Here is a 13,719-nt window from a genome sequence, read left to right as displayed (position 1 = left end):
CAGCACCATTTTAAGCTTGGCACCATTTACTGGGCTAATTGCATGTGTGCCACACTGAGTCTGTGCATCCTCCTTAAGGGCAGGTTCATACCATTTTCTGGACCAGATCTGGAATTCAGTGCACTGCATTTTGCAATGTTTTTACCACGATTTTGCTGTGATTTTGCCGTGTTTGGAATTGTTTTTTCTTATAGTTTGAAATGGTCTTACAGGTGCGTTACGGTGCCTTGGTATGCATTTTTATGCGTTCCAGTGCATTCCGGACCAGACAAAATAAGACCAGCAGTATTTTTCTAGTCTGGTCTGGAATGGACTGCGCTGGTGTGAACAGAGGACAGAAATAGCATAGGGATACATTAGGATGCATTTTGGGTTCGGAAACAATTTGGTCTGGTCTTGAGATGATCCAAACATGGTGTGAATGGGCCCTTAAACTTGGTTCATGCACATGCAAGTTCACAAAATGTGTGCAGATCTTTCACCATCTCCCACCTTCTTTTCTTAGCTGTACCCTCACTATGACTCACCGGACATAACTTGGTCTCCCTGCAGCCTCCAATGATGAGGTCACAGATGGTGTTAAGCCTTTCTGCTCCCACAGGTGCTTGTGAGTACACCTTGGGGTATCCCTCACTTACATACAGTAGTATGGCGGATCATAAACGCAAGGCCACCAGTCATGTGCGCCTCCCCACATATCATCCACTAACAGTTCAGGGGTGGTTTACATTGTGCCATTTAAACGCCTTAGCACAGATAGTCCTGATAACTGTTCCCTGTCTAAGACCAGTTCCATTATGCAGAGAGATATTCTCTGCCACTATATCTGAAATTATGGAGAAGATTTTAGCCAAGTTAGCTGAACGCAGAGGCGCAAGCACGCATCAATGTCATCCCCTGCCTTTCATCAACTGCCTTTGCACAGCCATCTGAGGATGAAATGGAGGGTACTTTGTGTTTGATGACTTGGTGCATGAGGAGTCTCAGTCTACTTACATAACTGCTAAACGTAAGGATACCATATCTGTCCTTACTGATGCAGTACACACATGCCTTGACCTGGAGCAACCTGTGTCAGATATGCCTTATATTAACAGACTGAGTTCTCTTACCAATGCACAACACCACACTCTAGTCCTTCAAATGGTATTCTCTCCAAGTGGGACAAGTTTCCATACTCCCTGGACAGGGAAACCCAGTTGAGCCATCGGTTTAGTTTTGCTTACCCTCCTAAGTGCTGGAAAGCACCTCCTTCTGCTTCACTGGAAGATAACATCAGATGAAAGCCTACTAGGGGATGTGTACTGGATCATCTAAGGCTCTTATCTTGGCTCAGGGTCTCTGGACTCACCAAATCATCTGCCAAGGCGGAACAGTGCAGTGCTGTAGGTCTCTTACATCTTGCAGTGGGCAGCAAATCATGTTCTGGTTCCTCTGGGAACAGAATAATGGCAGTCTGACTATCTAAAGTGCCATGGCCTGGATCTAGGAGAGTGATCTCTACACCAGGATTTTTTTTTTTACCAGTTGTGCCTACGGTGGGGGATGCCAAACATGAACCTGATAGCACCTTTCTTCAACTAAAGTGTAGACAGATTTGCTGCCAGGTTCAAGGTTCTCTTGATCTGTTCTTTCTTCTCTTTCTTCTAGTTGCTTTCTCTTTGTCCAGGCCTGCTGTCTCAAGGACTAATCTACCATCCTCCTTTGCAGTCACTGGTTCTTTGGGTGTTGAAAGCCAGATTTTGAAGGATAGGGGCCTGCCCCGTGCTATCATCTCTTGGCTGACAATTTTCCAAAAGGTAATCTTTTCTGGTGGCTATCTCTTGGAAAGTATTGACTTGGTGGCCCTGTACTGCTCACATCCATATCTGATCTTGTCTAAGAACAAGTCATACTTCACCTGTGGCTCTCCTTCCTTCCCAAGGTGCTGCTCTATTTTACCAAAATAAAGTTATTGTCCTTTCATCACACTGTCCTAAGCAGGTCCCTCATAGGACTTTCACAGACTGATCGTGTTTATTTGAATGTTACATCCTTCTTCTGCCAGACAGATTTCCTCTTTGTGGGCACTGTCAAGTTGCAGATGGCCATGCGTTGTCTTGTGGATTTGCTAGAGTTTAGTTTAGACTTATGCCCTCTAAACTTTGTTTCTCTTTTTCCAGTTACAGCCCCTTCTAGTAGGGCAGTGCATGTCTTTGGGCTTTTTGCCACCATGCATTGGTTTTGCAGGTCTTCTACCAGCTTATATATTATCTATTCATAGCTTTACCAAAAGGTTGCTTTTGTTAAATTTGGGATGCCAAGCAAGCAGTGTACATACTCACATTGGGGAAGGATTCCTTGTTGCACTTGTTTGCAGTTTTATTTTTTTGCTTTTACAAATTGTGATGAATAAAAAAAGAATGAAGGAAGAGAAATCCTTTTTTATATTTGTTTAATAAATTCAAAAAATACCCGGTAAACCTGCTAAAAATTCAATGCTGCTCTGTACACTCTGTAATCTTATCTCATATAGTCCTATTAGCCCTGCCCATATCAACTCTATGGAGTACAAAACATCTTCCCCTGTGTTGTGTTGATGAGGAGGGGGGTGCTCTGTAATTCCTACACACTGCCTGTCCATTAGTGACACACTGCTCCTCCAAAGATACAACACACCAACACCCAAGCTGAAATTTGTATTTACCATGCCTCACTGTTTGGCAGTGTTGCCACCCATCACAATAAGGGACAATAATTAGACATGGAAACATTTCAAACAGGAGAGGCAAAATTGATAACATATACACAAAAATGTTTATGGGCTCACTGGGCACCTTCATTTTCCTACAATGATATCATGCTGGTAATTTGCATTTTTGCAGTACAGGAGTACTTGCCCATACATGTAATTAATGGCCAAGAGGCAGGTTCTCTTGCAGGTTGTGTTTGTCATTTCTCCATTAATGGGTCTTACAAAGGAAATATTTTCATGTCAACTGCATATATCACTGGATCATGTTATTGGCACATGTTTTGGCATATTCCTGTTGTCATTTCAGTGTATGATCATTCAATAAACCAATCGTTTGTACGTGATGGTATATATTGTTAGTCCACATGTAACCTATATTAAATAGTGGAAACGCTATCAAATCAACTCAGTTGTTTTGTTGTTACTTTACATAAGCAGCAGTGCAGAGAAGTGGAGGCTTCCACTGGTGACCTCTTCTTATAAAATAACCATTTCCTCGTCTGCCATGAAGATACAATAGCTTCAGTACTTTCTACAACACTGAATTTAATTGAACAGGCAGATCAAAAATTCAAGAACTTCCTTATCTGCATGCTTGTTCCAGGTCTGTTTGTCGAACCACAGACAATCCAGCAATTGGCTGAAATTCAATCCATGGGCCTTATCCCCTCAACAGAAATCAACCACTAGATCAACTTTTGCTGGAAAGATGTCAGCCAACCGGCAGTGAAGGAACAGCAGCACACTGAGAAGGTAATGCCCGTTCTCTCACCTCGTCTGTGAACGCACTGTGCAACACATTGAAACTCTGGGTTCTAATCCTCTCTCTCGTATACTGAAGTACTGATTTCAAGGGGAATAGAAGAATCTGGCACCAAGACTGATACCTATGTTAGTTTCATGCAAAAATGCATTGAATGGTTTGAATATATATTCACAAAAACGTTCCCCCAAAAATTAGAAATCCCTTCTAAAAAGATTGGTTCAACACAGGTAAATCAAAATTATTGATACAATATTTAATAGTAGAAAAAGACATATACAATAAACTCATGTACCAGAGACATTTAAAAACACTTTGAATATATAACTACATTTGCATACTTGGCCTGTTTGTAAGCTGTGTCTGTAAAATATTGTAAATCCTACAAGTCAATGAGTATAAGATGCAGTTTGGTGGCAGACAATCATGTGTGAAGACAGTGTCAAACTTTCAGAGGAACGTACTGATCTTCATCATCAAGGGTCCCCTAAAGTAATACAACAGGGAGAACACATGCTGTTATTGGATTAAAAGAAAGGCAGGTAGTAGAAGTCATATTATCTGCATTGGGGACCATTAAAAATTAATGGACTGTAGTAGCACAGCATGCCGTACTGTGAATGAGCCCATAGAGTTGCTAGCAAGCAGTAGATATAGGAAAAAAAAACTTTTTTGCCGCGCGCTCCTGTCCCAGAATCCGAAACTGCTCGGGCGGACGCAAAGCATCCTGGGGCGGGCGCATGCGCAGTTCGGATTTTCGGCCGGGAGACGAGCAGAGACGCAAGGTAAGTCTATGGACGCGTGCACCCGCATGCAGACACCGTGGGATCGGAAGTGCCAGCAAGGACAGAGGAGTCAGCGTTGGATCGGAGAGCCGCCGCACCGCTGGAGGGACAGATGAAAACATCAGGAAAGTAGAGGAAGATCATTTAAGGTAAGTGCTGACATTAACATTGGGGGGAGGGAAAACATTTTTTGACTTTAATGTCACTTTAATCTGGCTTTCTGGCAGCACAGAGCAGCCCAAGTATCAGCACAGCAGTGCTCTGAGCAGCTTGTAAGGTTCCTCTTCTCTCCCAGAAGCTGGGGCAGCCATGATCCTCTACTGCTGTTAGAGAGTCCTAAGGACTTTAATAAATTGTGCTTAGGCTCTGCAGGTGGCCAGAAAGCGGAACTCACAGCTGCAGACCAGAGGATCAGAGCTGGGCAAGCTGCCAGGAGATTAGGGGGAACAGAAGAAGGGGGCTCATACCCTCCACATAATTTTCCTGCACATGCTGACCACTGCCTACCCATACCCCGCCAGCAGATATTGGTCAACATCATACCCATTGCATTCCTCCTCTGAACATATCCATCGTCACACCCTCCGTACTTCTCTCTATCACATATTGCCTGCCACCATAACTTCTGCACTGCTTTCATGCCTCTCATCATCGCCTCAACGCTTCTCCCCAGCGCATATTGGTTGTCGTCATATCCTCTCCACTATTGTCCTGCACATGCCGTCATACCCCCTGCAGACCTCTCTTCTTAAGCTGGCTATACATTATTCCTTGTACAATGTATCAATGGCATCCCTTAGATGCCCATTTTCATGGGAATGTGGGGACTTTAGGTTAGATGCATTTTTGGTGTTTTTTCCCAGTTTTTTGTATTTTAGTGCACTGCCTCTTTAAGAGTATCCAACGGTGGATTTTTCCGGCGGGAAAAAACGTTATTTTGGCGGGAAAACATTGCCACGAGAATGGATGGCAGTTGGGATTTATGCCCTATATAAGGAGGTGCCGATTTGATTAAAATCATCCAGTTGGAATCCCGTTTTGAAGCTTCCCTCCCTCCCTCCCTAGTCACGGTTTTTTTATGTGGTTTGTCACCTCAGGAGAGGGGGACTATTCCATTGATTAATATATTGCTCGAGTTTTGAAAACTGGGCAATATGGTGGAAGTATAAGAGTTATTGGTTGATTATTAAGATTGGTTATTAGAGTATGATTTAATATTTATCCAATAAAAATCCAAAAAATATTTATCCAATAAAAATGCTGCGGCCAATTAATGCCAATAAAATGAATAGAGTGTTGAGTGATTATTTATTTAGAGTTTAAGTTAATATAAACATATGTCACATACAGTCCCATGTCCTTTATGTGTAGGGATGAGCAAGAGTACGACTCGAACATCGGCAAGCGAACTATCGGGGCGTTCGGCGGACTATTCGCCCGCCAAGCGCCCCACAAGACACTGTGGACCGCACAGTGCCTTGTGATCCCTGGTTGGCTAATGCCTTGCACCTGACTACAGGTCAGATGCAAGACTGCCCAATCAGGGCACAGTACTCTGTAAGAGCCATGATTGGGCAAAGTAATGAAGGCTTTGCCAATCATGACTCACCTGTCAGATGCCATACAACTGTAAACATAGAGCATTGCGTTCGAGTTCAAATTCAAACTTTTACCATGTTCTAAAGTTTGAATTCGAACCAAACAAGGCGGTGTTCGGCCCATCACTATTTATGAGTACCAAAACTATTGTAATATAAGGACCAACCTGAACAATCCATTCAATTTGTATTAAATAAGGCAGACCCTTGCACTACAAAGAGATTTTACAATCAGATTGTATAGTGTATGGTCAGCCTAACACATCTTACAGTTCTTCATCATTGTTTGTATTATCTGCAGCTTTGCCCATTCTGAAACTAAAAGCGGGAGCACTGATTATAGTTGACCGCATAAGTAGAAAGCTTCAGTAACAAATTGTCACCAGTAGGGATGAGCTCAGGTTTCAAACCTGGAAGAAAGCTGTCAGTGCTGGACCAAGCAGCCCCACAGCTTTGTGTAAACAAAGGGTTGGAATCCTGGTGACATCATTGACCTTATATAGACACATGGCCATATTAGGTCAATGTCATTGACCGAATACAGTTGTTTGAAAAAGTGATTTTTCATTGTTTTGCACGTTTGTTACACTTTAATGTTTCAGTTCATCAAACAAATTTAAATATTAGTCAAAGATAACACAAGTAAACACAACATGCAGTTTTTAAAGGAAGGTTTTTATTATTAAGGGAAAACAAACTCCAAACCCACATGGCCCTGTGTGAAAAAGTGTTTGCCCCCGCTGTTAAAACATAACTTAACTCTGGTTTATCACACCTGAGTTCATTTCTCTAGCCACACCCAGGCCTTATTACTGTTCGCAATCAAGAAATCACTTAAATAAGACTTGACTGACAAAGTGAATTAGACCAAAAGATCCTCAAAAGCTACACAATGCCGAGATCCAAAGAAATCCAGGAACAAATGAGAAATAAAGTCATTGAGATCTATCCGTCTGGAAAAGGTTATAAAACCATTTCTAAAGCTTTGGGACTCCAGCGAACCACAGTGAGAGCCTTTATCCACAAATGGCGAAAACATGGAACAGTGGTGAACCTTCCCAGGAGTGGGCGGCCAACCAAAATTACCCCAAGAGCGCAGCGACGACTCATCCAAGAGGTCACAAAAGACCCCACAACAACATCCAAAGAACTGCAGGCCTCACTTGCCTCAGTTCAGGTCAGTGTTCATGACTCCACCATAAGAAAGAGACTGGGCAAAAATGGCCTGTATGGCAGAGTTCCAAGAGGAAAACCGCTGCTGAGCAAAAAGTACATAAAAGCTTGTCTCCGTTATGCCAGAAAACAACATCTTGATGATCTCCAAGACTTTTGGGAAAATACTCTGTGGACTGATGTGACAAAAGTTGAACTTTTTGGAAGGTGTGTGTCCCATTACATCTGGCGTTAGAGTAACACCGCATTTCAGAAAAAGAACATCATACCAACAGTAAAATATGGTGGTGGTAGTGTGATGGTCTGGGGCTGTTTTGCTGCTTCAGGACCTGGTAGACTTGCTCTGATAAATGGAACCATGAATTCTGCTGTCTACCAAAAAATCCTGAAGGATAATGTGCGGCCATCTGTTCGTGACCTCAAGCTGAAGCGAACTTGGGTTCTGCAGCAGGACAATGATCCAAAACACACCAGCAAGTCCACCTCTGAATGGCTGAAGAAAAACAAAATGAAGACTTTGGAGTGGCCTAGTCAAAGTCCTGACCTGAATCCTATTGAGATGCTGTGGCATGACCTTAAAAAGGCGGTTCATGCTCGAAAACCTTCCAATGTGGCTGAATTACAACAATTCTGCAAAGATGAGTGGACCAAAATTCCTGCACAGCGCTGTAACAGACTCATTGCAAGTTATCGCAAACGCTTGATTGCAGTTCTTGCTGCTAAGGGTGGCCCAACCAGTTATTAGGTTTAGGGGGCAAACACTTTTTCACACAGGGCCATGTGGGTTTGGATTTTGTTTTCCCTTAATAATAAAAACCTTCCTTTAAAAACTGCATGTTGTGTTTACTTGTGTTATCTTTGACTAATATTTAAATTTGTTTGATGATCTGAAACATTAAAGTGTGACAAACGTGCAAAACAATGAAAAACCAGGAAGGGGGCCAACACTTTTTCACACAACTGTATGTCCATGCATTTATTCTATGCATCCAAAATATATGCAACCTTTAACCACTTGCTGTCCGGAGCACTTTTTTACTACTTGCGCACACATGATAAAATATACATTTTTGGATAGAAAACAGCTTCAAACCCCCAAACAATGATATGTTTTCTGAAATCAGAGGTCCTGATGAATACAAAAATGCTAGTTGCAATTTTTTTAACGTTGCACGGTATTTGCGCAAATGTTTATCAAACCAGTATTTTTAGGATAAAATAAACTAAATAAAAATTTAGCGCACAGGAACAGAATATAATACCCAATTTTTGGGTAAAATATGAAAGATGGGGTCACGCTGGGTAAAGAGATACCCAACATGTCAAGACTTAAAATTCTGTTCACCCGTAAAGCCGCAAAAAAATTAAATACCCCAAATTTCCCATAGGGAACATTTTAAACGCTTTTACCGCTCCTCAGTTTAGTACTAACAGTGACTGATGGCTCTAGAATTATTGCTCTCACTCTAACGTTCGCGGCGATATGATTTCATTTTTCTTATATGTTTTTAATTTTTAAACATTTTTTTTTTTACACTAACCTTATTGTTATCACATAAGTCGCTAATAAGCCCCCTATGTAACAGCAGATAGAGTGTGACAGGTCCTCTTCATGGAGACATTAGGGGTCTTTCAGACCTGCTTCCCCAGCTTCTTCTCCTTGCTCTAAGAGCCAAAGAATGTAAATAGTGACACCGGAAATTATGTAATAAACATCCCTTTCAGGTCCAGTGATCGGATCTCACTCTGATAGTTGCGGGGAGACTTGCTGAGCCGGTCCCAGGCGCTGCACGGGGACAGCAGAGCTTGGACACGGCGGCGGTGGGAAAGTGCCCCTCGGTACGATATATATTTGTGTCTCTCGACCTTTCTTTTTAGTCACAGGACCCTTTAAAAGTATGACAAATCTTGATGCACCCCAGTCTAAAATGTCATAGATTTTAAGTGGGACCCCATGCAAAAGCACCTAAAAAAGTGGGGTTCCCCCTTCACGTTGAAGTACCCCCTTCAGATCAAGATTTCCCCCCTTTCACATTAGAGTCACCTTTTGCATCAGAAGCTCCTCTTTCATATGAGAGTTCCCCCTTTACATCAGGAGCCCCCTTCACATCAGTCTTCATTCTCCCCTTCATATCACAGTCCACAACATTTTGAGGAAGCCAAAAGGCACATCAGGGAGAAAAGGTTGTGAAAGGCTGTGATATATACTTAAAAATATTGCATATATCTTATGTGCATAGAATAAGCGCATTAGTGCACCAAGCAGTAGAGCTCCTTATAAACTATAATAGATCATTTGGCACAATTTGTTACTTTTTTTGTATGACAATTTTGCACATAATTTCCTTATCACAATTTATAATCTGTACCACCTATAGTTTGTTAACAGCGCAGACAACCAAGCTTTTCAGAAGGAGAAACGTGTAGCCCCTCGTGAAAGGTCAGCAAAGCTTCGTCTCCTATAGGAGCAACAATCAAGCAGCTTTTGTTCAGATACTTGTTCACTTCCTTCTATATGAGACAGAAACACCGCCCCTGTAATGGCAGTCAGCATGTTAACCCCGCCTGGATCAGGCACGAGCCATGACACATGACTCTACAGCACAAGAAGGAAGCCAGGAACTACTGAGCTGACATAAAACCACTGCACACAGCAGTCTGAGGGACCCTGGGCAGGAGCATGGGGACGATCTGTGCATACAGCTGACTACAGAATTTGGAGAAAAGAGTCACTCTGCAGCTGTGGTTAAAGCCATGGCTATAGGGTGGTATTTGGTACTAAACTCCATCAAGTGCTGGATGGTCTTGGGACTGCTGCAGATTACGTATGGAAGTTTGCGGGAGCGTAATGCTACTGTGCAGGTGTACAACCTGAATGGGAAATGGGCTCTCCGCAATTCAAACAGCTCTATTAAGTTGTCTGGGGACGTGCCTGGCTGTGTGCACACTGCATTATTCTCCTGGGGTCTGATAAAGGTATGGACTATGGCTTTCTAATCAAATTCATGACTTCACTAAGGCATAATGCTGCTCTCCTTCTAAAAATGCTTGTTATCTGGCTGTCTCTGGCCAAAGAACTTTCTGAGTCACTGACAAGCATGGAGATCAGAAAGTCGGAGTGCAGTCTGATCCAGTCTGCATACTTGTTTGGAGTCAGTGATCAGACCCCCCTACTGATAGGCACAGAATGGAACGGATGTCACTTTGTGGCATCCATGTCTGTTTAGTTTTTCCTCCATCGTAAGAGGGGTCAAAAACTGAGCGGTACAGACCTATAGGGAATGGGGTGTAAGTGGACATGTATCTGTTTACATCTGATGACCCCTGACCCGTCATGATCAGGACTGCCAAAACAGAACTCTGTTCCATTTTTTTCTATTGGATCCAGAAGGAGTCAGGGGTAATCATACGTAAATGGACAAACACTGCCCATAAGGTTACAATGGGCTTCCGATCCGATCCGCCTGAAGAAATGACCAGCAGATCTGAATAGACCGTGTGTGTGAAAGTGTCCTTAAAGCACAACTTAAGCCAAAACTTTTGTTCTATTAGGAGTGGAGTGCTATTAGATCACCTGTCAGGTTTTTATTGCTGTGTCACTATTAGGGACATTCTCGCTCTCTATTTGTTCTGGTCACTGAAAATGAAAGAAAATCCAAAATTTTAGGTTGTCACCAGAACGGGAATAGATGAGAAATCTTCCAATGGGGACACTAGTTCTGGTGACCTTCCTGACCACCAGGGATTTCTCTCTCATTGGAGGGATTTCCTCTCACTTCCTTTTGTGGCTAATGGACAGGAAGTGAAGGCAAATATTCCTAAAGGGGAAAAAAAAGGTGACAGGGTAGCTATAGAGGAACAACAAATCCCAGCAATAATACATTATAACACAACAGGAAACATTAAAAAGCCCCCGGCCGATCGTAGGCTTGGGCATAACTCCCAGAGGCAGAGACATGATGGGATTTGTAGTTTCACCACAGCTGGATTGCTGAGGTTGCCTATCCCTGCTCGTATGTTTATACAAAAATCTAGCAGTGTATGACCAGCTTTAGAAAGTACTAAAGCCGATATAAAGCCTTATTTTGTCAGTGCCACTATTAGGGCTCATGCACAAGGCCGTAAAAAATGGCGCCTATTCTTTAGCGTTTTTATCGGTTGGTGCCGATACTGGGAATTTTCTTTAGGAGTACTTGTACTCCTAAAAATGCCCCGATAATAAAAACTGATACCAGTGCTTTACATTTTAAAAACTGAAGAGGCTGCCATAGGTCCTGCACTTGCTAGGGACCTCACAGCGCCTGTTTACAGCGATTCCACGGCCCGCACACCTCCCTCTCCTGAGACCCTCCACCTGAGACATCAGGCTGGCACCCCGGAGCAGCACAGAGTATCTAGCAACATATTCTGCATTGCTGTATAAAGTATTGATGTAATTTGTAGTCCTCTATAGCCGGGGCCATTCTGAATTGCTGTATAATGTATTGCTGGGATTTGTAGTCCTCTGTAGCTGATGGTATTATTCTGCATTGCTATATAATGTTATAATATATTGCTTGGATTTGTAGTCCTCTATAGCTGATGGTATTATTTTGCATTTCTGTATAATGTAATGCTGAGATGTGTAGTCCTCTGTTGTTGATGGTATTATTCTGCATTGCTATATAATGTATTGCTTGGATTTGTAGTCCTCTATAGCTGATGGTATTATTCTGCATTGCTGTATAATGTACTGCTGAGATTTGTAGTCCTCTATAGCTGATGGTATTATTCTGGATTGCTATACAATGTATTGCTGGAATTTGTAGTCCTCTATAGTCGGTGCCATTGTGCATTGCTGTATAATGTACTGCTGAGATTTGTAGTCCTCTATAGCTGATGGTATTATTCTGGATTGCTATACAATGTATTGCTGGAATTTGTAGTCCTCTATAGTCGGTGCCATTGTGCATTGCTGTATAATGTACTGCTGAGATTTGTAGTCCTCTATAGCTGATGGTATTATTCTGGATTGCTATACAATGTATTGCTGGAATTTGTAGTCCTCTATAGTCGGTGCCATTGTGCATTGCTGTATAATGTACTGCTGAGATTTGTAGTCCTCTATAGCTGATGGTATTATTCTGGATTGCTATACAATGTATTGCTGGAATTTGTAGTCCTCTATAGTCGGTGCCATTGTGCATTGCTGTATAATGTACTGCTGAGATTTGTAGTCCTCTATAGCTGATGGTATTATTCTGGATTGCTATACAATGTATTGCTGGAATTTGTAGTCCTCTATAGTCGGTGCCATTGTGCATTGCTGTATAATGTACTGCTGAGATTTGTAGTCCTCTATAGCTGATGGTATTATTCTGGATTGCTATACAATGTATTGCTGGAATTTGTAGTCCTCTATAGTCGGTGCCATTGTGCATTGCTGTATAATGTACTGCTGAGATTTGTAGTCCTCTATAGCTGATGGTATTATTCTGGATTGCTATACAATGTATTGCTGGAATTTGTAGTCCTCTATAGTCGGTGCCATTGTGCATTGCTGTATAATGTACTGCTGAGATTTGTAGTCCTCTATAGCTGATGGTATTATTCTGGATTGCTATACAATGTATTGCTGGAATTTGTAGTCCTCTATAGTCGGTGCCATTGTGCATTGCTGTATAATGTACTGCTGAGATTTGTAGTCCTCTATAGCTGATGGTATTATTCTGGATTGCTATACAATGTATTGCTGGAATTTGTAGTCCTCTATAGTCGGTGCCATTGTGCATTGCTGTATAATGTACTGCTGAGATTTGTAGTCCTCTATAGCTGATGGTATTATTCTGGATTGCTATACAATGTATTGCTGGAATTTGTAGTCCTCTATAGTCGGTGCCATTGTGCATTGCTGTATAATGTACTGCTGAGATTTGTAGTCCTCTATAGCTGATGGTATTATTCTGGATTGCTATACAATGTATTGCTGGAATTTGTAGTCCTCTATAGTCGGTGCCATTGTGCATTGCTGTATAATGTACTGCTGAGATTTGTAGTCCTCTATAGCTGATGGTATTATTCTGGATTGCTATACAATGTATTGCTGGAATTTGTAGTCCTCTATAGTCGGTGCCATTGTGCATTGCTGTATAATGTACTGCTGAGATTTGTAGTCCTCTATAGCTGATGGTATTATTCTGGATTGCTATACAATGTATTGCTGGAATTTGTAGTCCTCTATAGTCGGTGCCATTGTGCATTGCTGTATAATGTACTGCTGAGATTTGTAGTCCTCTATAGCTGATGGTATTATTCTGGATTGCTATACAATGTATTGCTGGAATTTGTAGTCCTCTATAGTCGATGCCATTTTGCATTGCTGTATAATGTACTGCTTAGATTTGTAGTCCTCTATAGCTGGTGGTATTCTGCATTGCTGTATAATGTGCTGAGATTTGTAGTCCCTCTACAGCTTGAAGTCAGTGGCAGAACTACCAGGGTGCAGCAGTCGCAGCTGGGACAAGGCCCTGGAGCTCCACCACTGTCCTAAAATCATTAGTCTGTATTGTTTTAGAAACTAGGGACCATCAGCTTCTAGCAACCAGTGATGCCAATGCCGGAGCCAGATCTGGGTGGGGTTATCATGTACCACCACCAACCCCCCATCCCGGCCTGAGCTGGTGAAAA

The 13,719-nt window shown here is 42.2% G+C and overlaps 1 protein-coding gene across 2 annotated transcripts in view; it reads left to right on the top strand.

Moving 5' to 3' along the window:
• The first annotated feature begins 9,588 nt into the window (after positions 1–9,588).
• MANBA (mannosidase beta) overlaps positions 9,589–13,719 on the top strand; it is a 33,970-nt gene continuing 29,839 nt past the window's right edge. For both annotated transcript variants that reach the window (XM_018558979.1, XM_018558980.1), the window contains exon 1: positions 9,589–10,029. In XM_018558979.1, coding sequence (XP_018414481.1) covers positions 9,808–10,029 — 222 coding nt within the window. In that variant the 5' untranslated portion in view covers positions 9,589–9,807. The remainder of the gene's footprint in view (positions 10,030–13,719) is intronic.

The sequence above is a fragment of the Nanorana parkeri genome, unplaced genomic scaffold (genome assembly GCF_000935625.1).
Source record: "Nanorana parkeri isolate BGI_ZX_2015 unplaced genomic scaffold, ASM93562v1 scaffold372, whole genome shotgun sequence".
Taxonomy (NCBI): Eukaryota; Metazoa; Chordata; class Amphibia; order Anura; family Dicroglossidae; genus Nanorana; species Nanorana parkeri.
The sequence above is the reverse complement of the archived record's forward strand: the minus strand, read 5'-3'. Positions and strand labels throughout refer to the sequence as shown.